We start from the raw sequence: 22990 nt of genomic DNA, 5'->3' as shown, positions 1-22990 counted from the left end.
TATTTCTTGGTCTTTTACAGCTCTGAGACTTTTGAAAAGTACTGGCCAGTAAGTTTGTAGACTGTCTCTCAATTTGATTTGTCGCATGATTAGACCTAAGATAAGCATTTTATAGCAAGTTCTCAGCATACCCCTAGCCAGACAGATGTCGATGTGTCTTATGTATGGTTGGGGATTTTAAAAAGCCCTCAGCTTTTTGAGATGGGGTCTTAACTCTGTTGCCCAGGTTGGAATGTAGTGGCTCCCACCTCAGCCTCCTGAGTAGCTACACTACAGATGTGCATGCCACCACGCCCAGGTAATTTTTGTATTTTTTTGTAGAGATGGGGTTTCGGCGTGTTGCCTAGGCTGGTCTGAAACTCCTGGGCTCAAGTGATCTGCCCTCCTTGGCCTCCCAAAGTGCTGGGATTACAGGTGTAAGCCACTGCACCAAAAGGCCATCTTCTTTTTTTTTTCTTTTGGAGACAGAGTCTCTCTCTGTCACCCAGGCTGGAATACAGTGGTGCCATCTTGGCTCACTGCAGTCTCTGCCTCCCGGGTTCAAGTGATTCTTGTGCCTCAACCTCCTAAGAAGCTGGGATTATAGGTGTACAACACCTTGCCTGGCTAATTTTTGTATTCTTAGTAAAAACAAGGTTTTGCATGTTGGCCAGGCTGACCTTGAACTCCTGAACTCAAGTGATCCACCTGCCTCAGCCTCCCAAAAAAAGTCATCTTCCTAATCACTGTGTTGGTTTTCTATAGCTGCTGGAACAAAATACCATAAACTTAGTGGTATAAAACAATGTAAAACTGCCACACTCTGTTTGTTATGCTGGTGTCCAGAGAAACTGACTTTGGAGAGAAAAATATGATCTTGTATAAAGTTATGTTAATTTAATATATATTTAACCCAATAGGCTGCAAGGTTCTCTCTTTTTGAGTTAACCTTCACTTTGATTATGAATAAGAAGATGAGTGAAATAGGTGCTCCTTTTGGGCTAGGCATGGGGGCATGGAAGAATTCTACCATTTCAGAAAGCTGCTGTGCTTAGAGAACCAACATCATCACGCAAATCAGGTAATGCACACATAAGTGTACCAGCAGAATTCCACCTTACCCTGAAAGAGGTACTTATACTTATCTATCAACATAGTCTCCTCAGAGTCCAGGAATATGTCCTATATACATAGGACATATTACACAGTTCTTACCTTTCCAGATCCAAAGACTGCCTCTTGGGCATATCTGATGAGACACTCTTTGCAGAACAAGTGAGCATCTGCACACTGAGTCAGCTCCTCAAATGGAAATTCCCCATAGCAGCAGCGGCACTCAATTAGCTGGCCGTCCTGCAAGCAGTCAAGAAACATTCATGAAATGTCCTGCACTCAAGCAGAGAGGGAACCTTGTCTCCCATCCTCACCTCTCTCCCATCTCCCGCACGAATTCTGAGGTAAAAAGCAATACATTTTAGGGGCCATAAAATAATGATATGCTGTTACGTGCCTTATAAATCTAGCTCAAGATACTAGCACAATATTAATCCATACCTAAAGATAGAAAGGTTTTTATGGGGTTTTTTTTTGGGTATTCTTCAGAGTAATTCTTTGTATAAAGTTATCATATTCAATTCCATGGTGCAAAGAGAACTACAACATCTGTACTCAGATGCGAATGTGATTATAAAAAGGAAGAATAGCCGGGCGCGGTGGCTCACGCCTGTAATCCCAGCACTTTGGGAGGCCGAGGCTGGTGGATCACAAGGTCAAGAGATCGAGACCATCCTGGTCAACATGCAGAAACCCCGTCTCTACTAAAAATACAAAAAACTGGCTAGGCATGGTGGCGCGTGCCTGTAATCCCAGCTACCCAGGAGGCTGAGGCAGGAGAATTGCCTGAACCCAGGAGGCAGAGGTTGCGGTGAGCCGAGATCGTGCCATTGCACTCCAGCCTGGGTAACAAGAGCGAAACTCTGTCTCAAAAAAAAAAAAAAAGGAAGAATAAGAATAAGGAGCATAAAAGATGTTATCCAAAAAGCTTTCAAAAGTTGAATTTTGTTCTTGTCATAAGGAGTGTGAAGGGGTCGTATCTAAGTCTGCGCTTTATTTTAAGGGATTACTGAAGCTAACTAAAGTAGCAACGTCAAGTAATGCACGAGGCTACTGACTCCTTTTATTAAGTATAGCAACTGATCCAATCACCAACTCATTTTTTTTCTTTCCTTTCTTTTTTTTTTTGAGATGGAGTCTCACTCTGTTCCCCTGGGCTGGAGTGCAGAGGCGCGTTTCTCGGCTCACTGTAACCTCTGCCTCTCGGGTTTAACCGATTCTCCTGTTTCAGCCTCCCTAGTAGCTGGGATTACAGGTGCCCGCCACTATGCCCGGCTAATTTTTGTATTTTAATACAGACAGGGTTTCTCCATGTTAGCCAGGCTGTTTTCAAACTCCTGATCTCGTGATTTGTCCGCCTCAGCTGCCCAAAGTGCTCAGATTACAGGCATGAGCCACCATGCCTGGCTCCATTCTTTTATTTATTTATTTTAACTTTTTATTAGAAATGAGGTGTTGCTATGTTGACCCGGTTGGTTTTGAATTCCTGGGCTCAAGCAATCCTCCCATGTTGGCCTTTCCAAAGTGCCGAGATTACAGACATGAGCCATGGTGCCCACCCACCAACCAATTCTTATACCACATTAGAAAACATCACTGACTGGATGCAGTGACTCATGTCTGTAATCCCGTAACTTTGGGAGGCTGAGGCAGGTGGATCACCTGAGGTCAGGAGTTTGAGATGAGCCTGGCCAACATAGTGAAACCTCGAATCTACTAAAAATACAAAAATTAGCTGGGCATGGTGGCGCATGCCTGTAGTCCCAGCTATTTGGGAGGCTGAGACAGGGGAATCACTTGAACCCAGAAGGCGGAGGTTGCAGTGAGCCAAGACTGTGCCACTGCACCTCAGCCTGGGTGACAGAGCGAGACTCCATACAGAAATCCATCTTGCCCTGAGGTTAGACATATCTCTTTCTTTTAACTCTAAATGATACCTAAGTTATCAACTTTCCTTTATGAGGCTATCTGATGAATGTCAGGTAATGATTTTTAACAGGAACATCTATTAACTTCCTTCAATTCCGATTTGGTGTGGTGTAAGAGTGACTATATTAGATCACGTATCTGACTATAACTTGGCAGAACTGCAAACTCAGCAAATCAGGAGGCTATCCAAAAACAAAATTGCCATCAAAAACGCTGACAGAACGTGGTAAGAGAAAACAGCCCATGAAAATGCCCAGAATAAACAAGGTGAGATTTCAAACTACCTTTTGATACTGTTCTTCATTCATCTGCAGGGCAAGCAAAAAGTCTTCATGCTGAAAAACAAATAAAGCACACATTCAGACACAAATTTAGTAAAGATGACACTATTTAGTATTTATTTCCATAAACATAACTCCAGTGCTGTCATCTCTTCAATTATATATATAGATTAGCAGTTCAGAAAGTCACCTGAGAATAAATTTTAAGTGGCTCAGAGAGCTAGAAAATATAAAACAATTTTTCTTAAGTATGAAACTGTAGAATAAGTAAGGGAAAAGGCTGAGACATAAAACACTCTGAATAGCAAAGAATGGAATCAACAAACAACAAACTGAACAGGTAAAAACTAAGTTTGGCCGGGCGTGTGGCTCACACCTGTAATTCCAGCACCAAGGAGGCTGAGGCAAGCAAGAGGCTGTGGTGGGTGGATCACCTGAGATTAGTAGTTTAAGACCAGCCTGACTAACATGGAGAAACCCCAACTCTACAAAAAATACAAAATTAGGTGGGCATGGTGGGATGTGCCTGTAATCCCAGCTACTCGGGAGGCTGAGGCAGGAGAGCTTGAACCTGGGAGGCAGAGGCTGCAGTGAGCCGAGATTGCACCACTGTACTCCAGCCTGGACACCAAGACTGAAACTCTCTCAAAAAACAAAACAAAACAAAACAAAACAAAAAACTAAGTTTCACAACAGACTTCTTTGGCAAGACTGTGTGGCAGTGGGCACCGTCACTCATTACTGGTGAGAATGCAAAGCAGGACAACCACACTGGCCAGAAGCTGGAAGAGTCATCAATGCCACTTCCAAGAGTCTAGCCCTAAGATGCACCCGGGCAGAAACAGGAAATGATGTATGCACAAATTTATTTATCATGGCACTATTTATAATATTGAAAACCTCGGAACAACCCTAAAAGTCCATCATTAGGGGAATGACTGAATAAACTGTGGTATTACATAAAAAAGTATACCAGTCAGTTTCAAATAGGAAAGAGAAAAATATCTATTAATTGCTGTAGAGTAATTGCCAGGATGCATAGTTAAATGAAAAATGCAGTTGCAGAAGAGTCTGTCACCATTTGGGATTAAACTAAATTAATTTATTTATGGAACAGGATCTCACTCTGTCACCCAGGCTGGAGTGCAGTGGTGCGATCTTGGCTCGCTGCAGCCTCAACCTTCCAGGCTCAAGAGATCCTCCCACCTCAGCTTCCCGAGTAGCTGGGACTACAGGTGTAAGCTACCATGGCTGGCAAAGTCTGCTACTAACTGGGTAAGAAAGACAGGTATATAAAAATACATATACATATTTGCTTTCACATAAAATAAGGAAAGATAAACCAGAGACTAACGATAATGGTTATATATAAACAAAGTAAAGGGCCAGGTGCAGTGGCTCATGCCTGTAATCCCAGCACTTTGGGAGGCCAAGGTAGGAGATCACTTGAGGTCAGAAGTTCGAGACCAGCCTGGTCAACATGGAGAAACCCCATCTCTACTAAAAATACGAAAATTAGCCAGGCATGGTGGCACATGCCTGTAATCCCAGCTACTCATGAGGCTGAGGCAGGAGAATTGCTTGAACACGAGAGTCAGAGGTTGCAGTGGGCCGAGATCTGAGATCCTGCCACTGCACTCCAGCCTAGGTGACAGAGCAAGACTCCATCTCAAAAACATAAAAACCCCAAACAAACAAACAAAAAAGGAAAGTGGAAGAAAGGGATAAAACAGAATGTAGGTTTTTCTGAATATTCCTTGTTTTATAGTTTGGATTTCAGAACTAAAATTTTTACAAAATTAGGTTAAAAAAACCAATTCTCAGCCAGGCACAGTGGCTCACGCCTGTAATCGCAGCACATTGGGAGGCCGAGGCGGGTGGATCTCGAGGTCAAGAGGTTGAGACCATCCTGGCCAACATGGTGAAACCCTGTCTCTACTAAAAATACAAAAAAAATTAGCCAGGCATTTGGCATGCGCCTGTAGTCCCAGCTACTCAGGAGGCTGAGGCGGAAGAATTGCTTGAACCTGGGAGATGGAGAGATGGAGGTTGCAGTGAGCTGAGACTGCGCCACTGTGCTCCAGCCTGGTGACAGAGCAAGACTCCGTCTCAAAAAAAAAAAAAATTCTCTAAAAGTTCAAAATAAACTGAAACATGAAAACCCTTTTTTTTTTTTTTTTTGAGATGGCGTCTCACTCTGTCGCCCCCAGGCTGGAGTGCAGTGGTGCAATCTTGGCTCACTAGAACTTCTGCTTCCCAAGTTCAAGCGATTCTCCTGCCTCAAACTCCCGAGCAGCTGGGACTATAGACTCGTGCCTCCACACTCAGCTAATTTTTGTATTTTTAGTAGAGACAGGGTTTCACCATATTGGCCAGGCTGGTCTTGAACTCCTAACCTCATGATCCACCCACCTCAGCCTCTCAAAGTGCTGGGATTTTTTTTTTTTTTTTTTGAGACAGAGTTTTGCTGTTGTTACCCAGGCTGGAGTGCAACGGCATGATCTTGGCTCACCACAACCTCCGCCTCATGAGTTCAAGCGAATCTCCTGCCTCAGCACCCCGAATAGCTGGGATTACAGGCATGTGCCACCACAGCTGGCTAATTTTGTATTTTTAGTAGAGGCAGGGTTTCTCCATGTTGGTCAGGCTAGTCTCGAACTCCTGACCTCAGGTGAGGCCCACCTTGGCCTCCCAAAGTACTGGGATTACAGGTGTGAGCCACCACACCCGGGAGTACTGGGATTACAGGCATGTGCCATTGTGCCCAGCCCCACCACCCTTTGTTTTGAGACAGTCTCGCTCTGTTGCCCAGGCTGGAATGCAGTGGCATGATTTTGGCTCACTGCAACCTTGAACTTCCAGGTTCAAGTGATTCTCCTGCCTCAGCCTCCCATGTAACTGGGATTGTAAGTGTGTGCCACTATGCTCTGTTAATTTTTGCATTTTTAGTAGAGATGGAGTTTTGCCATGTTGGCTAGGCTAATCTTGAACTCCTGGTCTCAAGTGATCACCTGCCTTGGCCTCCCAAGGTGCTGGGATTATATGTGTGAGCCACCGTGCCTGGCCAGAAACTTGTTTATCAAGTTAATGGCATAAGCACCAAGACTTACTTCAAGTGACTTTAAAATATTTTAATTTTGTATTCTCAGATATAATCTGACAAGAATGTTATTCATGTTATTAAGAACCAAGATTTTTAGCATAGAGAAAAGAAAATAAAGTTGGCAGGGCATGGTGGTGCATGCCTGTAACCCCAACACTTTGGAGGCTGAGGCTGAAGACAGCTTGAGGCCAGAAGTTCAAGATCAGCCTGGACAACATGGGGAAACCCAGGCTCTACAAAAAAAATACAAAAAAAGTCAGCCAGGTGTGGTGGCACACATCTGTAGTCCCAGCTACTTGGGAGGCTGAGGTGGAAGGATTGCTTGAACCCAGGAGGTTGAGGCAATAAGCTATGATTTCATCACTGCACTCCAGCCTGGGTGACACATGGGGATCCTCTGTCAAAAAAGAAAAGAAAAAAAAAGCAAAGAAGACATTTTGGAGAAATTGTTGAGTCCAGGTCAGAGAAAGTAGAAGTTGAAACTAGGTCACCTTGCTGTGCCCAAAAGCAAGGATGTCGTCAGAGACTACTGGGGTCAGGTAAAGAGAGACTAACGTGAAGGGGTAGCCACTGGCCAGAGATGGGACAATGTGAACATCACCAAAAATAAATGACTACAATCAATTAAAATACATCCATCAATTTGCCAATTCTTTAAATACTTATCTGATAAGATTAGTGATATTAATGAATGTGATTCTGTAACAGATGAATGAAAATAATAAAAAAATTCTAATTTCTGCTTAAAAATCTAGAATTTGTCAAAAATGATCACTTCATTTTTGAGAAAATGCCTGCCAAATACCTAATTTTTAAATAATCATAGTTTTTCTGTCAGTCACTTTTTTCTAAGTAAAAAGTGGCCAATGCAGCTGCTTTGTGGCTCAGTTGCACAAGCGCTTTCCTCATACTTGGATATAAGACAAGCTTCATATGCTGGGATGTGGCAGAAGCATTTCATTTTAATACATAGAATATTAAAAAGATGTTTTCAAAGGTCAAAATTTGGTAAAATAATTTTTACTGCTTTATCAAAGACTTTTTTCCCCCCTGAGACGGAGTCTTGCTCGGCCACCCTCGCTGGACTGCAATGGCCTGATCACGGCTCACTGCAACCTTTGCCTCCTGAGTTCAGCAATTCTTGTGCCTCAGCCTCCTGAGTAGCTGGGATTACAGGTGTCCACCTAATGTTTTTGTATTTTTGGTAGAAATGGGGTTTCACCACGTTGGCCAAGCTGGTCTTAAACTCCTGACCTCGTGATCTGCCCTCCTCGGTCTCCCAAAGCACGCCTGGGATTACAGGTGTGAGCTACCCTGCCTGGCCTATCAAAGATATTTTTAGGTGAAACTGGTATGTCTTAAAAATGTAAGAGCATGGTGGTGAAGAAAACAATGATTATGAGGATGGCTCTGTGCCACTGGACTGATACACATCAAGGCAACACTGCTTTTGTTCTGCTGGTACAAATTCAATACGGTGAAAAAGCAAATACAGTTTTCCCTTGATGAACACAGGTGTGAACTACGGGGACCCACTTATGTGCTGATTTTCTTTTGCTTCTGCCACCCTGAGACAGCAAAACCAACACACCCCTCCTCCTCAGCCTACTCAACGTGAAGACCATGAGGATAAAGACCTTCTCATGCTGATCCACTCTTCCATTTAATGAATAGTAAGTATATTTTCCTTATCATTTTCTTAATAACATTTTTTTCTCTAGCTTACCTTATTGTAAGAATACAGCCTGTAATACAAAAACATACCAAACACGTTCATTGACTGTTATATGGGTAACGCTTCCTGTCAACAGTAGGCTGTTCAAAGTTAAGTTTTGGGGCAGTCAAACAATATATGCAGACTTTGAACTGCATAGGGGAATAGCACTCCTCATGTTGTTTAAGGGTCACTGTAACGTCTTGCATAGTTACGAGAGGTTTGACCTCCCAGACCTCCAAGAGAGTCTTGGGAAACCCAGGGATCTCTGGGTCACACTTTGAGAGCCACTGGTCTAGAAGATACTTATTAAACAACGAATATATACATTCCAGCTGACTTGCACATTTGATCCTTTATTTAGAAAAATTTAAGAGAGAAATGGAATCTCTTTCTGGTTTTTCTCCATTAGAGGTTGAGGGAGGAGGTGAAAGAGATACGCAAAGCTCCAATTAAAATTTTCCATTTTCTAACATAAATCTGATTTATGAAACCACAAACATAAGTATTATGACAAAACCCAGTTTTTTTTTAATTTTAAAAATGTTGTTATATAGCCAAGTTAATCATTCTCTAAAGAAAAGGGAAATCTTAAAAGACAGTTTTGTACTAACTAAACCCTGAGAGCAAACTAGAATCCCAGAAACACATCCCAAGACCAGAGCACATCTTCCTACCTCTGCCATCTCTTTGATTTTCTGCTCATAGAACTCCTGCTCTTGTTGCACAGCTGGAAGGAGAGCACGCCGGTCATAGGACCTACAATGCCGCCGCTTATTTTCCAGAAAGAACATCCTCTTTTCTATTTTTATGTCACCTAGAAGATATATGACAATGCAAAAGCATGCAGACAAGTGTGTGTTAGGAATCTGGGCCAGCCATGTCCATTTTCCCGGGCCTCATCCTCCACCTTCTCTCTGGTGGTATGTTTCATGATTTCTGTATCACATTCTATCATTTGGAAAAACTGAGCTTCATACCATTTGCCAACCTATCACCCATTCTTTGATCTTTCTGGTTTTTTCCCTCTGTTTATGCTCCAATTGGAAGGCATCTCCTACTTGTCAGAAGTGCACTATGTGAAAATACCACAATTTATTATCTATTTCGCTACTGAGGACATGGGTTTATTGTTTTGGGTTAATCTGAATAGTGCTGCTTATAGCTATTTGTTGGTGAATGTATGTCCACAATGTAGCTGGGAATTGCTAGATCATGGGATAGGCTGACTTTCAGCTTTAGAAAATAATGCCAGTTTTCCGTTGTACCTGTTTACACCCTTCCTCTATCAGCAATGCATGTGAGTTCCAGTCTCTCCATGTCCTTACCAACACCTATCATCAGTTTTTAATTTTAGCCATTTTGATGGGTGCAAATGTGCTGAATGTTTTTCAATGATTTTTATTTTGAAAGCATTCAAATATATAAGGGGATGAAGGAATAGAGGCTATATTCACCACAATATATTATAACATGAGAATAAAAGATAGCAGAATGACAAATAACCGATATGTAATTGATCTCTTCAGGTTTTGTATTTCTTTTGCTGATTTGGTAATTTAAGATTTTTTTTTTTTGAGACAGAGTCTTGCTCTGTTGCTCAGGCTGGAGTGCAGTGGCACATTCATAGTTCATTGCAGCCTCAACCCTTGGACTCAAGCGATCCTCCCACCTCAGCCTCCTGAGGAACTCGGACTATACAGGCAGGTGCCACCAAGCCCAGCTAATTTTTCTTTTGTAGAGATGGGATTTTGCCATGTTGTCCAGGCTGGTCTTGGAAGTCCTGAGCTCAAGTGATCCACCAGCCTTGAGGCCTCCCAAAGTGCTGGGATTATAGGAGTGAGCCATACTGCCTGGCCAATTTATGTTTTACTAGAAAACTTTGTCTCATCCAGATTTTGAATTTATTGGTCATCTCTTGATGTTAACATTTACCTTCTGGTTCCCAATACATTTTATTTTGATTCTCCTTTTCTCTTGCTCATTCTCACTAGTTTAATTTAAACTTTTTCTTCAGAAAACCACTTTTTGAGTCCTGGCACAGTGGCTCATGCCTGTAATCTAGTACTTTGGGAGGCCGAGGCAGGTGGATTACCTGAGGTCAGGAGTTCAAGACCAGCCTGTCTAACATGGTGAAACCCCATCTCTACTAAAAATACAAAAATTAGCCAGGCATGGTGGCACACACCTGTAATCCCAGCAACTCGGGAGGCTAAGGTGGGAAAATCACTTGAGCCCGGAGATGAAGGTTACAGTGAGCCGAGATCACACCACTGCACTTCAGCCTGGACGACAGGAACAAGACTCTGTCCACCCCCCGCAAAAAAACAAAAACAAAAACAAAGCCAAAAACCCCACCGTTTTTGGTATTATGAGAATAGAAACGCATATGTTTAGAGAGTAAGCTTTGAAGTCAGGTTCCCAGGTCAGCTACTTGCTATGAAACATCTTGCAAGTTACTTAACCTCTCTGTGCTTCAGTTTTTTCTGTAAAATGATAATAATGGCACATACATCTCATAAGGCTATATGAAACATAAGTTAATCCATTAAAGCACTTAGAAAAGTGCCTGGTATATATTAAGTACTCAATAAATGTTAATTACTATAATTATCAATGCCATAAATTAAAAATTTTTTCACCTTCTATTATGTTTTTCGTCTTTACTCAGTTCTTTTTGTAGTTCATCATGTTCAAGTAGTAAGAGTTATTTTCAGTCCTTTCTTTTTAAAATAAATGCTATTAAGTCTACAAAATTCCCTCTAATGCATTTTTCTGCGTGATCATAAAAAGGACAGAGTAGGGAGAACTGTTTCACTCTTGAGTCAAGCAATTATAGCCCAAAGAGCAGTGCTTAGAAAGAAAACAAACTGAAAAGGAGAAAAATGGGATTCCTGGAACAGATGAGGGATTCTTAGCCCATGTCCTTATAAAAGCTGTTAAAAAAGAGTCATAAACATTAAACTACTAATATAAATCAAGTATATTTTCTATATCATACTTCCAAGGTCCTTAAAGATTATCTGATAATGGCAGGGCGCAGTGGCTCATGCCCGTAATCCCAGCACTTTGGGAGGCTGAGGCGGGCGGATGACCTGAGGTTGGGTGTTCAAGACAAGCCTGACCAACATGGAGAAACCCTGTCTCTGCTAAAAATACAAAATTAGCCAGGCAAGGTGGAACATGCCTGTAATCCCAGCTACTCATGAGGCTAAGGCAGGAGAATTGCTTGAACCTGGGAGGCGAAGGTTACAGTGAGCCAAGATCGCACCATTGTACTCCAGCCTGGGCAACAAGAGTGAAACTCAGTCTCAAAAAAAAGATTATCTGGTAAGTACAGTTTAAGAATCAGCATCTGAATTAAAGTGCTATTCCTAAAACAAGGGACTGAACCAAGTAAAATGAAGTTTACAGGGAAAAATGTGAGATGCAGCAAGACCTAGAGGTGTATGACTTGACAGCAATGTGGGTGAAAAGACCAAGGCTGAATGTGAGCAGATCTCATGTGGAATATGATGTCCTGTCTTCTACACCCCAACTTTCAAAAAGATCCTGATAAGCTAGCAAAGGGCACACAGGGAAGGGGAGAAGGGCAGTCAGGCTGACAAAGGGGCAACAGCCAGAATCTGTCTCTTCAGATTCCACCACTGTACAGTGGTGGAAGGCAAGAACCACAACCATGGCAGGACATTTGAGGAAAGTATATACTGACTTAATATAAAGGAAGAACTGTCTAAAAGATAGAGTTGACCAACAAGGGAGTAAACTATCTTGCAAAGTAGTACTTTCTCCACCACTGAAGTCAGACACAAATGCTGTATGGCTACGCACAAGGATGCCTGTTGTGACCTCTGGGTAAATTTGGCTGAATGAAAACCCACCTGCACACTGTCCCTAGTTCTACATTCTGCCACAGGCCAGGGAGAATGTCATGTTAGCAGAGCACTGCTACACAGATTGGCTTAGCAACCTCAGGAGTCAAAGCCTAAGGGATTTTCTTTTAGCTACTGAAGAGTTGATAGTAAATTCAAATTCTTTTCAACTTTATATAGTTACCCAAGTTTCCACTTAGTCATACCTGACATCAAGTGCAGTAATTAAGTACACATGTAACAGAAACACAAGAGAAAAGGAAAGGGAAATGTTCCTGTTTATGGCATGATCTCTAGAAAAAGTTTTAGTAAACTCCTTTACTGGGTACAAGCAACTCAGATAAAATCTGTTATAAAACTCAACAAGTTTAAATTTTTGGGGATTAGACCTGAAGTAACCTCTTCAAAAGGGTTTTCAGCAGTGATTTCATCAATAAGAATGATAGAATTTTGGAGAAACGTGGCTATTAGCCATTCTCTCAGGTACGTAAGTGACCCTCTGCAGTAAGCCCTCATTCACAAGTCCAGGTAGTTTTTACCTAATAATACAGCCAATTATCATCAAGCCTTCAAGACCAGTTTTTTTCCCCAAGCTTAACAGCATACCCAAATACCTTCCCACACATGAATTTTCTAATAGCACACAAAATTTTTCTGTCATAGTTTATCATAAGTATGAAGAAGGAAGCCAACAAGTGCAGCCACTTTCTAAAAATTTTGATGTGCTGTGAAAGTAGTCCCTGTCAGTCACTCCTTGGACTGGCCTGGACAGATGCTTGGCAGACACCTGCAGCACGGCTTCCTTCACTGTGGGAAGAAAAGCTACAGTGTTGCAGCTACACACTGCCAGCAACATAGTTTGCATTACCTTGTTCAAACTTGAAATCAATGTAAGAATACTGATTCATTTCTTTTCTCTTCTTCCTTTTTCCACTGGTTTCTGGTGATAGCTCCTGCCATTTTTTAATGGCATCGGAAAAGGCCTAAAAATTGAGAAAGGGAAAGGTTATCTCTATAAATGGAAAATAAGAATACACGAAACAGGCAATCCCCAAATGACATTTAACATAGTTTCAACTTTCTTCCCAGCATGGCTAACAAGAATAGGCAGTGGCAGCTGGGCGTGGTAGCTCACGCCTGTAATCCCAGCATTCTGGGAGGCCAAGGCGGGTGGATCACCTGAAGTCAGGAGTTCAAGACCAGCCTGGCCAACATGGCAAAACTCCATCTCTACTGAAAATAGAAAAACCGGCCAGGCGTGGTGGTGCATGCCTATAATCCCAGCTACTCCTACTGAGGCAGGAGAATCACTTAAACCCAGGAGGGGGAAGTTGCAGTGAGCCAAGACTGCACCACTGCACTCCAGCTTGGGTAACAGAGTGAGATTGTGTCTTGGAAAAAAAAAAAAAAAAAAGGCAGTGGCAAAATAAACAGGCAGCATTTCCTTATTTTCATTTCTCTGACTTTCATAAATTGGTACAGTGGTAGAAGCAAAACACGGACAGATTAAAAAGTGTCTAGGGAAAATAAAATCTGTTGGCTGGGTGCAGTGGCTCATAACTGTAATCTTAGCACCATGGGAGGCTGAGTGGGGCGGATCATTTGAGCTTAGGAATTTGAGATCAGCCTAGGCAACATGGGGACACCCCATCTCTACTAAAAATACAAAAAACCAGCCAGGTGTGGTTGTGTACAGCTGTGGTCCTAGCCACTCAAAGGCTAAGGAAGGAGAATCACTTGAACCTGAGAGGTGATGCTGCAGTGAGCCGAGATGGCGCCACTGTACTATATCCTGTCTCAAATAAAACAAAACTGTCCAAGCTGTCCTTGCATAAGTACAGGTTAAAATCAGATGACAATGGGCTGGTGAGTTCCATTCTATAGGCAAATCTTCAATGTTGTTTCTCTGGTCAATGCTCCTCTTTACTTTCCCCAAATCTGCTTCTCCCACACTCTTCTCTGCGTGCATTTATATCCACCCCACCCTTCAACACCATGTTGGAGTTCAAAATCCTCCCACTAGTGAGGATTCCTTTTCTTTCCTACCTTTAGCTTCTTCCTCTTACATCTTTCTTATCAGCATTTAAATGTGCTCCAGTAAGGCCAGGTGCAGTGGCTCATGCCTGTAATCCCAGCACTTTGGGAGGCTGAGATGAATGTATAACCTGAGGTCAGGAGTTCGAGACCAGCCTGGCCAACATGGCAAAACCCCATCTCTACTAAAAAAAAATTACAGGCACCCGCTGGCAGGTGCCTGTAATCCCAGCTACTTGGGAGGCTGAGGCAGGAGAATTACTTGAACCTGGAAGCCGGAGGTTGCAGTGAGCCAAGATAGCACCATTGTACTCCAGCCTGAGCAACAGAGTGTGACTCTGTCTGAAAAAAAGAAAAAAAAAAAAAAACTGCTCCAGTCTTTGCCATCCTAAAAAAATGAAAATACTTTCTCCCTTGATCTCATCCCTCTTTCAATACCAGCCGCTCTTTCTTCTTCCCCTCTTTGTAGAGAAACTTATCAAAGAAGGAGCTATCTGATGCTTCACTACCTCACACTCATGTACACAAGCTTTCCAGCTGTCTCTGATCTGGCATCTGCCCTGCCTTTGTACTTACTCATCTATGCTTATTATTGAGTGACCAAGTCCACCATCTGCATTCTAGTCTTCATCTTGTACAAACTCTTAGCAGTATTTAATAATGTAGGCTGGGCATTGTGGCATCCCAGCGCTTTGGGAGACTGAGGCAGGATTACAGCCTGAGGCCAGGAGTTCAAGACCCCATTTCTAAAAAAAATAAAATAAAAAGATCATCCAGGTGTGGTGGTGCGCATCTGATGGCTTGAGCCCAGAAGGTCAAGGTTGCAACAAGCCATGATTGTGCCAATGTGCCCCAGCCTGGTTGACAGAGAGAGACCCTGTTTCTAAATAACAGTAACAATGATGATGATGATATAGACTGCTCCACTCTCTCAACTTCCCCTCTTCCTGTCTGCCTGTCTCCTCTGCTTGGTCTTTACATGTCAGGAGTTCTCTCTTCTCACCTGATATCTCTGGGTACCTCATTCTGACTCGTGAGATTATTTTCAATATGCTGATGACTCTCAAAGTCCTATCACCATAAAACTCAAGGAGATACCGAAAAAAAAAAAATTCTATCTACTGTCTATATTTTCCAAACTTTTTAGTCCATTCAACCTGCCAATGAGTTATTTTTACTCACAAGGCCCTTCTTAGTACATTGGCAACCAATGTTTCCCAGACGGAATTCATGATTATTTCCCTTCAAATCAGATTTTTATACTAGTCCTCAACCCAATAAATGACACTAACATCTTCTGGGACACCCCCTTTCACCAAACTCCTACTTGGGTCTGTGATTGAAAGTCCCTTGCTCAGGGAGACCCTTGGTCTACCTTAGGTTGTCACCCTTTCAAAGCCCCTCTATTTTTCTCTCAAAGTCTTTTTTTGGCCGGGTGCGGTGGCTCACACCTGTAATCCCAGCACTTTGGGAGGGTGAGCTGGCAGGATCACCTGAGGTAAGGAGCCTTACCAGCCTTGCCAACATGGTGAAACCCCATCTTTACTAAAAATGCAAAAATCAGCCAGGGGTGGTAGTGTGCATCTACAGTCCCAGCTACTGAGGGGACCGAGGCCGGAGAAACTCCTGAACTAGGGAGGCAGAGGCTGCAGTGAGCCGAGATCCTGCCACTGCACTCTAGCCTGGGTGACAGAATGAGACTCCGTCTCAAAAAAAAAAAAAAAGGTGGAAGGGGCTTGGCCTAGACCTCAGCATGAGCCACATAGACCCAGAGATAACCACTACGATAACTCCGCATTTGTTTGTCCTTTGGACAAAAGAAAATCAGTGTTTGCTGAGAATCACAAAAATTTCAGCAAGAGAACAATTTAATGGCAGTAACGGTGACCAAGAAGAGTAAGCCAAAGTCTCTGCTGGTGCATGTGTTCCTGTTCTGGACACAACTACAAAGTGGGCACTGTGTGCTGCGCTTCATGGGAAGACACATGTCTGTGTTATCCACCACAAACCAGCACCCTTCTCACCCTTAAGAGGCCTTTAAGTGCTATCTATTTTAGGATCCTGGAGGCAAAATGCTGAGAGCTGTCAGGAGCTGCCCACTCTCTTCTGAGGGGATACTGCTGAGTTCCCAAACTCTTTACAGACCTTACGTCATATCACTGTTAACTGAGCCACCTGGGGGATGGATGGTAGTGTGACTTGTCCCAAGTGAGAAAGCAAATCAGAAAGGAGCAAGATTAGAACACATCTTTCATACTCCTGCATTCCACAGTAAAATATATTACCCTCTGTGTTTCTATAGTCAAAGCAGAACTTCTCTGCTTCTCATCTATTATTTCTTTTCATTTAGCCCTTCCTGATCAGCAAATACCTATCTACTCATCTGCACTCTAACAAATTCCTTAGCTCTCTGCAGTCATAAACCATCCCAACTTCTACAAGCTGAACTGTTCATTCTGTTATCATGGGAAGATGTAGTCAAGAAGTGTGACACCAACAGGAAGACCAAGTAGAGCACCTTTCGGGTGATGGCATAGTGTCCTTTAAGCTCGTGCAGGGCCCACTTAATGTCCTGACTACTGAGCATTTTGAAGTCGGCCATGAGGAGGTCAGCAGCTTGGATGAAGCAGCGCTGGTCAAGAGGAGTCAACTTAGAATAGTCAAAAAAGTCTATTTTAGGCAACTGAAATGAGAGAGAAGCATAAAATTAGAGGCCAGACAGTACATTTCTCATGTAGGGAAAATCATTTTAAGAATTACATGTAGAAGAAAATAACCTCACTTTTTTCTAACTACTCTATAAGTAAGTTACCAGCCCTATAAGAGAGATGAGAAAATGGTGGCTCAGAGAGGTTAAACAAACCTATCTGGAGCCTACAGACTAGTTTTACTAGTTATAACTCATGAAGAAATATAGTTGGGGATTTAAACCAATCTTTCAGCCACCTTCTTTCCATAAAATATTTACAAACAACTATTTTTTTTCCCATTATAGAACATGTAAAACAGATAGTCAAAGAATTTGTGTGGAGTTGGAAAATCAAGCAACAGATCTTAATAAAGTTAGTTCTCAACCATACTTTACCATATAACACACTAAATGCCAGCCTGAATCACAAATAATGACAATGATTACAGTTTTTAAAAGCCAAACTGTTTACACCTTGATATGAGATCTGGGTTAAATAGGTGTATACACTGTATACAAATCTCACATCAAAAGAATAAAGAGATTCAACTCTAGGCAATGATGTGTATGCTGAAGCGTTTACAGAGAAGTGTACTGATGTTTTTGCAATTTACTCTGAAACGCATTATAATGAAATGAAACATAACAAAGATGTGCTAATGGACAGATAGACGACACAGGTATGATAAAGAAGATACAGTAAACTGTTAACTTTTTAGTAGTACCAGTGTTGGGTATATATGTAATCAACGTAAAAGTTTCAACTTTCCTTTAGGTTTGAAAATTTTAATAATAAAATGTTAGAATCCTGGCCAGTTCTTGTTTAGCTTTAGGAATTTGCTTTGTAGGATTAAAGATATGGAAGATTGGTTTAATTCTTTGTGGGAAAAGGAAGATAAGAATTACATGGAAAGGTAGGAGTTAAAGACAGAATTCAAAGTGGCTCAGATTGGGAGATCCCACTGAAGTATAGATATGTTCTGAAATCCTATATCCATCTGCTAGTCTTTAAAAACTTGTCCCAACAAAGCACTTTCTTCCCACAGAGATAACAACAAAAAAAGCAGGGCATTTCCAGGTAGCAAGACAAGGACACAACACTTGCCTTTGTCTCATCTTGGCTGGCCAGCAGACTGCTACTGGGATTTATAATGATTCTATCTTCTCTCTTTGGATAATCTGGATTTTCCAGAAGAAAATTACAAAGTCTGCAAAAACAAATGATGTTACTTTCACACTGCTTCCAAATCCCATACCTACCCATTGCTTCAAATGCAATGTCTGAAGAATAGAGTCCGTAGTCACACGTTACAACTGGCCTATCAAGAAAGTAAGATGTTGGTAGCCCAGAAAAACTAAACAAATAAAAAACTGCATTGCATTCCTATCTTTGGGAAAGATAAAAAATTTAAAAAGCAATGAACATACTGATGAAAACAAAATCCTCTTATCTATCAGTTGGGTGTTGATGTAATGAAGTCACTGAAACTATTATTGGTTAAACTATGAAACTGGAAAATTTGTAAAAGCTACTGTTTGTCAAGAAAACTATGAACAAAATAAGTGGGAAACTGTGTATTCACATTTATAATAAAAAATAGTCTGTTAAGAGATGTAATAAATAAATGAAATATAAAAGACCTTCTGTTAATTCATTAATACTTTTTATACCTCTATGGTGACATAAAACTCTATGGTAAGATAAAGCTCTATGAGCCATCTGAGTTACACTTGGTTTATTTAGCTAACTGCTAAGCCAGACTGATGAACAGATCATGTTTTCCTATGAACAGACTCTCTTCACAACAAACCCACTAGCTTTGTCTATTATCATCGTGAAATACTTCCAAAGTAAGGATATACAGTGTGAGATAACACACAATGATGTATCACCACCCAGACCCAACAAATATTAACTATCCAGGCTCTTCACAGTCAAATCAGACAACCACCTTGGAATGACTGTATAGTAGTGAAGACAGAGTGGGTGGGGTACAGCTCTAGCCACATTCAGTAGCAAGGAAGCTTCTTTGCTCAGAGGGTAATGGGAACTTCCTCTTTTCTCTACTTCTTCCTCTTACTCCAGTAGATTCCTAGGATGACTCCCCTAGGTGTCACACCTGCAATTCTCACACATCTCCCTTTTTACCAGTTCTCTTTTGCCAGATGTCAATAGTAAGGCCTATAGTAGTACGGTAGGAGGTCTGGCAGTAAAGCGGGGAGAGAAAAAGTGCCCAGCTCCAGCTCCTTTTCTCACCCAGGTGCCAGTGTTTGAGGAATGGTTTGGAGAAGTTCATTTATTCTGCAACCCCTGCTAGGGCCCCATGTCAAAGCCCTCTCCCTCATCCTGACATCTCATGCATTTCCCTTTGTTGTTATTTCCAGGAGTCCCATATGCTTTTTATCTCTAAGCTCCCACTTTCCCTACCACCACAGCCTGCCCAGTCTACAGAACACAATGTCAGAGGCCCAAAGAGAGAAAAAAAGCAGAATCCTTCCCCTATTACAGAGAGACAAGAATTCTGAGTACATTTTCCTTTAAAACCACTGTCATCAGTGGTAATTCTCTGTCCTAGAATTTACTAGTGTGCACTGAGGTTATGCAAATCTTTGAAGGCTGACCTGAGAATTAGCCACCAGCAAAAATGCCGTCCGTGGGGAAAGGCCTGAGTTCCAGACAACTCATTACGTGTGCATATTCAACATGGTTACAAACCAGACACAGACTAGCTTTAAAATTGTCTGTTTTTATGTGTTTTCTCAAGTACACGATATATAAGTACACCTCTATATGATACACAGGTGGAATAGTAGATATGATTTCTTGAAAAACAAACAAACAAACATGTTTGAGAAGGTCATCTCTTCCCAATTCGTATTTTCAACATTAAGAACTTCAGATACTGAAATGTTACAGATACGAAGTTCCACACAGCAGAAATCAGAAGCTCTCACTAGAAACTGTCAAAATTCACTTCTAGTTTAATCCCTTCAGTATGCTTATCAATGAAATTCTTCTGAAGGTTAAGTGACATTTGGAGGCACAGAAAATGAAGGACAAAGTTTTTCTTCTACAGAAACAAGTGGTAGCCTCTGTTCTAATATCTGCACTCTGGGGCAAAAGCAGTGGGGAAGGCTGCTGGACTTCAATCTGCCCAGCTCTTCACATGATCTCATTCTTGAGCTGACCTGACATGCTAGCAGATCTAGAGAAGGCACTCCTGCAAAAGTAAGTCAGGCCAGTAATCCAACCTTGCAACTCTTTGAGAGCTGCTGCTGCCTTCATCCAACTGAAGTTGACCACGTGTGAGTGAAAGGTTTAAGTTAACCAGCCAGAGTAGATTACCTGCCATGTGAAGTTCTCTGATGAATAAGCCCTTCCTGCTTAAAGTGGTCAGATGGCTGGGAGCAGTGGCTCATGCCTGTAATACCAGCATTTTGGGAGGCTGAGGCAGGTGGATCACAAGGTCAAGAGATGGAGACCATCCTGGCCAACATGGTGAAACTCTGTCTCTACTAAAAATACAAAAATTAGCTGGGTATGGTGGCACATGACTATAATCCCAGCTACTTGGGATGCTGAGGCAGGAGAATCACTTGAACCTGGGAGGCGGAGGTTGCAGTGAGCCAAGATCGCACCACTGCTCCTGCCTTGTGACAGAAAAGGTCAGATGGTTCCATCCGAAGGTCATTTAAAGATGCACATAAAGCAACTAAGACTGAGGTACAACAAAATCACAGCCTGCTCAACTCAGCTTTGGGCCTCACTTCCAGTTTATATTAACAACATTTTAGTTTAGTTGTGAAATTAACATTGTTCTAGGAGCCCAGGGACTAATGGAAAGGAAAGCAGTGTCAGGAAAACAAGATTGGCTTGAAAAGATGCAATACAATTACTGTACATTCCCTTGCTTTTTGGATTTCATGGGAATTTTCATGTGTTTAAGGATCAATGTTTGCTTCTGAGTGACACAAAAAGCACAGAGTGTCAGCAAGTCCCTAAAAATAAGTACATGTGTAAGACTTAGGAAGTAGGAGAACAGAACTGTTAACAGGTGTCAATTTGATTATATTTTAGTGATGTTTTATAGATAATCTTTAAGATATATTTAAAACATGACGTTCATTCACAGAAGGGGAGAGAAATATTAAAGTATACTCAATTTATATGAGGTTAAGTTGTTAAAAAATACTAAAACATGCTATCTGGTATTCAAATCACTATTATATAAATAAGCTAAGTTTATACTTTTTCTATTATTTACATTTTCTGTAATTAAACAAGTATTACATTTCATAACTAGAAAAACATTACCCCCCAAAAAAAGGAATTCAAAGAGAGAAGTAAACAATTCACATGCAAGGGAGATACAATTAGTAAATAAATATATGAAAAACACAGCCAATTATCAAAGATATGTCACCTAGACTACTTTATGCCTAGTTAACAACTACAAAAAAATAACATCCTAATTCAGTACTGCTGAAGAACTGTTAAAGTAATTCACACATATAAGTTGCTTTTTAGATGACTGGAAGCCTACAATAAATTTTTCATTATAAAAAGGTAGTCATCACTGCTCAATTTTGCTATAAACCTAAAACTGCTGTAAAAAATAAAGGTCTATTAAAAATACAAAAACTAGTTGGGTGTGGTGGTGGGTGCCTGTAATCCCAGCTCTTTGGGAGGCTGACGCAGGAGAATGAACCCAGGAGATGGAGGCTGCAGTGAGTTCAGATTGCACCACAGCACTCCAGCCTGGGAAGACAGCAAGATTTTGTCTCCAGAAAAAAAAAAGAAGTGTTTGAGTAACGCAAAAACTTCAAGACAGGAATCTAAAGTAGTTTCAAACTAACACTGCCCCTGGGGACTTGAAAGAAGCATAACAGGCTGGTCTTGAACTCCTGACCTCAGGTGATCCACCTGCCTCAGCCTCCCATAGCGCTGGGATTACAGGTGTGAGCCATGCACCTGGCTTTTCCTTAATCTTTATAAATTTTACTTAACATGCCCCTGGGGACTTGCAAGAAGCAAAAGCAAATCCTCTCTAAAGAAACCAACTCTATCAAGACCTCAACACATGAGCTTACAGTCAAACTTAGAAAACACACAAGACAGCAAGGCACCATGGGAGTCAGCAGGAACAACAGAATACGATTCCCAAGAACCTAATACATCAGAACAATCAAACTCACATAGAAGCTATGTTATTGTTTGAGAAAATACCAACTACTTGTTAACAATAAAAAAAAAAGAAGAGAAGGTATGTTATTGTGTAAAGAAATAAAAAGGATTAAAAATACAGGCAAAGAGCAAAACTCTAGGAAAATAACGAAGAGAATTAAAAGCTAAAATATCATAACTGAAATACAGTAACACAGTGGATGGGTTAAAAGGAGATTACACTTGGGCCGGGTGTGGTGGCTCACACCTGTAATCCAGCACTTTGGGAGACCAAGGCAGGTATATCACGAGGTTAAGAGATGGAGACCTTCCTGGCCAACATGGCGAAACCCCATTTCTACTAAAAATACAAAAAATTAGCTGGGTGTGGTGCCACGTGCATGTAGTCCCAGCTCCTCGGGAGGCTGAGGCAGGAGAGTCGCTTGAACCCGGGAGATGGAGGTTGCAGTGAGCTGAGTTCATGCCACTGTACTCCATCCTGAGCAACAGAGTGAGACACTGACACACACACACACACACACACACACACACAAAAGTAGATTATACTCTACTGAAGAGAAATTTGTGGGCTAAAAGACAGCTCTGAAGAGATCATCCAGAATGTATCTCAGAGACAAAGAGGTGGATTTAGAGACATGGAAGATGTGGGAGAAGTTACACAAGACAGAAAATAGCTACCAAATTTCCAGAACTGACCAATATCACCAATCTATGGCCTGGTAGCCTATGTGCTTAACGGTTTTGCCTTACTGAGAAGCATGTTAAGCAAAATTTATAAAAGATTAAGGAAAGGCCAGGTGCGTGGCTCACACCTGTAATCCCAGCACTATGGGAGGCTGAGGCAGGTGGATCACCTGAGGTCAGGAGTTCAAGACCAGTCTGGCCAACATGGCAAAACCCCGTCTCTACCGAAAACACAAAAATTAGCTGTTGTGGTGGCTTATGTCTGTAATCCCAGTTAATTGGGAGGCTGAGGTAGGGGAATTTCTTGAACCTGGGCCTCGGCAACAAAACGAAATTCTGTCTCAAAAAAAGATTAAGAAAAAAACCTTCATGTTAAATTTGAATTGGAAATTATGAATATGAATTTC

The 22990-nt window shown here is 41.7% G+C and overlaps 1 protein-coding gene across 6 annotated transcripts in view; it reads right to left on the bottom strand.

Moving 5' to 3' along the window:
- Positions 1–22990, bottom strand: part of RNF216 (ring finger protein 216) — a 159989-nt gene that overhangs the window by 97772 nt on the left and 39227 nt on the right. For all 6 annotated transcript variants that reach the window (XM_012455571.2, XM_012455572.2, XM_012455573.2 and 3 more), the window contains exons 6-11: positions 17820–17922; positions 16544–16708; positions 12860–12974; positions 8797–8936; positions 3306–3356; positions 1195–1332 (exon numbers count right to left, since the gene is read on the bottom strand). In XM_012455571.2, coding sequence (XP_012310994.1) covers positions 1195–1332; positions 3306–3356; positions 8797–8936; positions 12860–12974; positions 16544–16708; positions 17820–17922 — 712 coding nt within the window. The remainder of the gene's footprint in view (positions 1–1194; positions 1333–3305; positions 3357–8796; positions 8937–12859; positions 12975–16543; positions 16709–17819; positions 17923–22990) is intronic.

This window comes from Aotus nancymaae, unplaced genomic scaffold, assembly GCF_030222135.1.
Source record: "Aotus nancymaae isolate 86718 unplaced genomic scaffold, 86718_ANA_hifiasm-v0.15.2.pri h1tg000015l_0, whole genome shotgun sequence".
NCBI classification, from domain to species: Eukaryota; Metazoa; Chordata; class Mammalia; order Primates; family Aotidae; genus Aotus; species Aotus nancymaae.
Note: the sequence above shows the minus strand (reverse complement) of the source record. Positions and strands in the feature narration are given on the sequence as shown.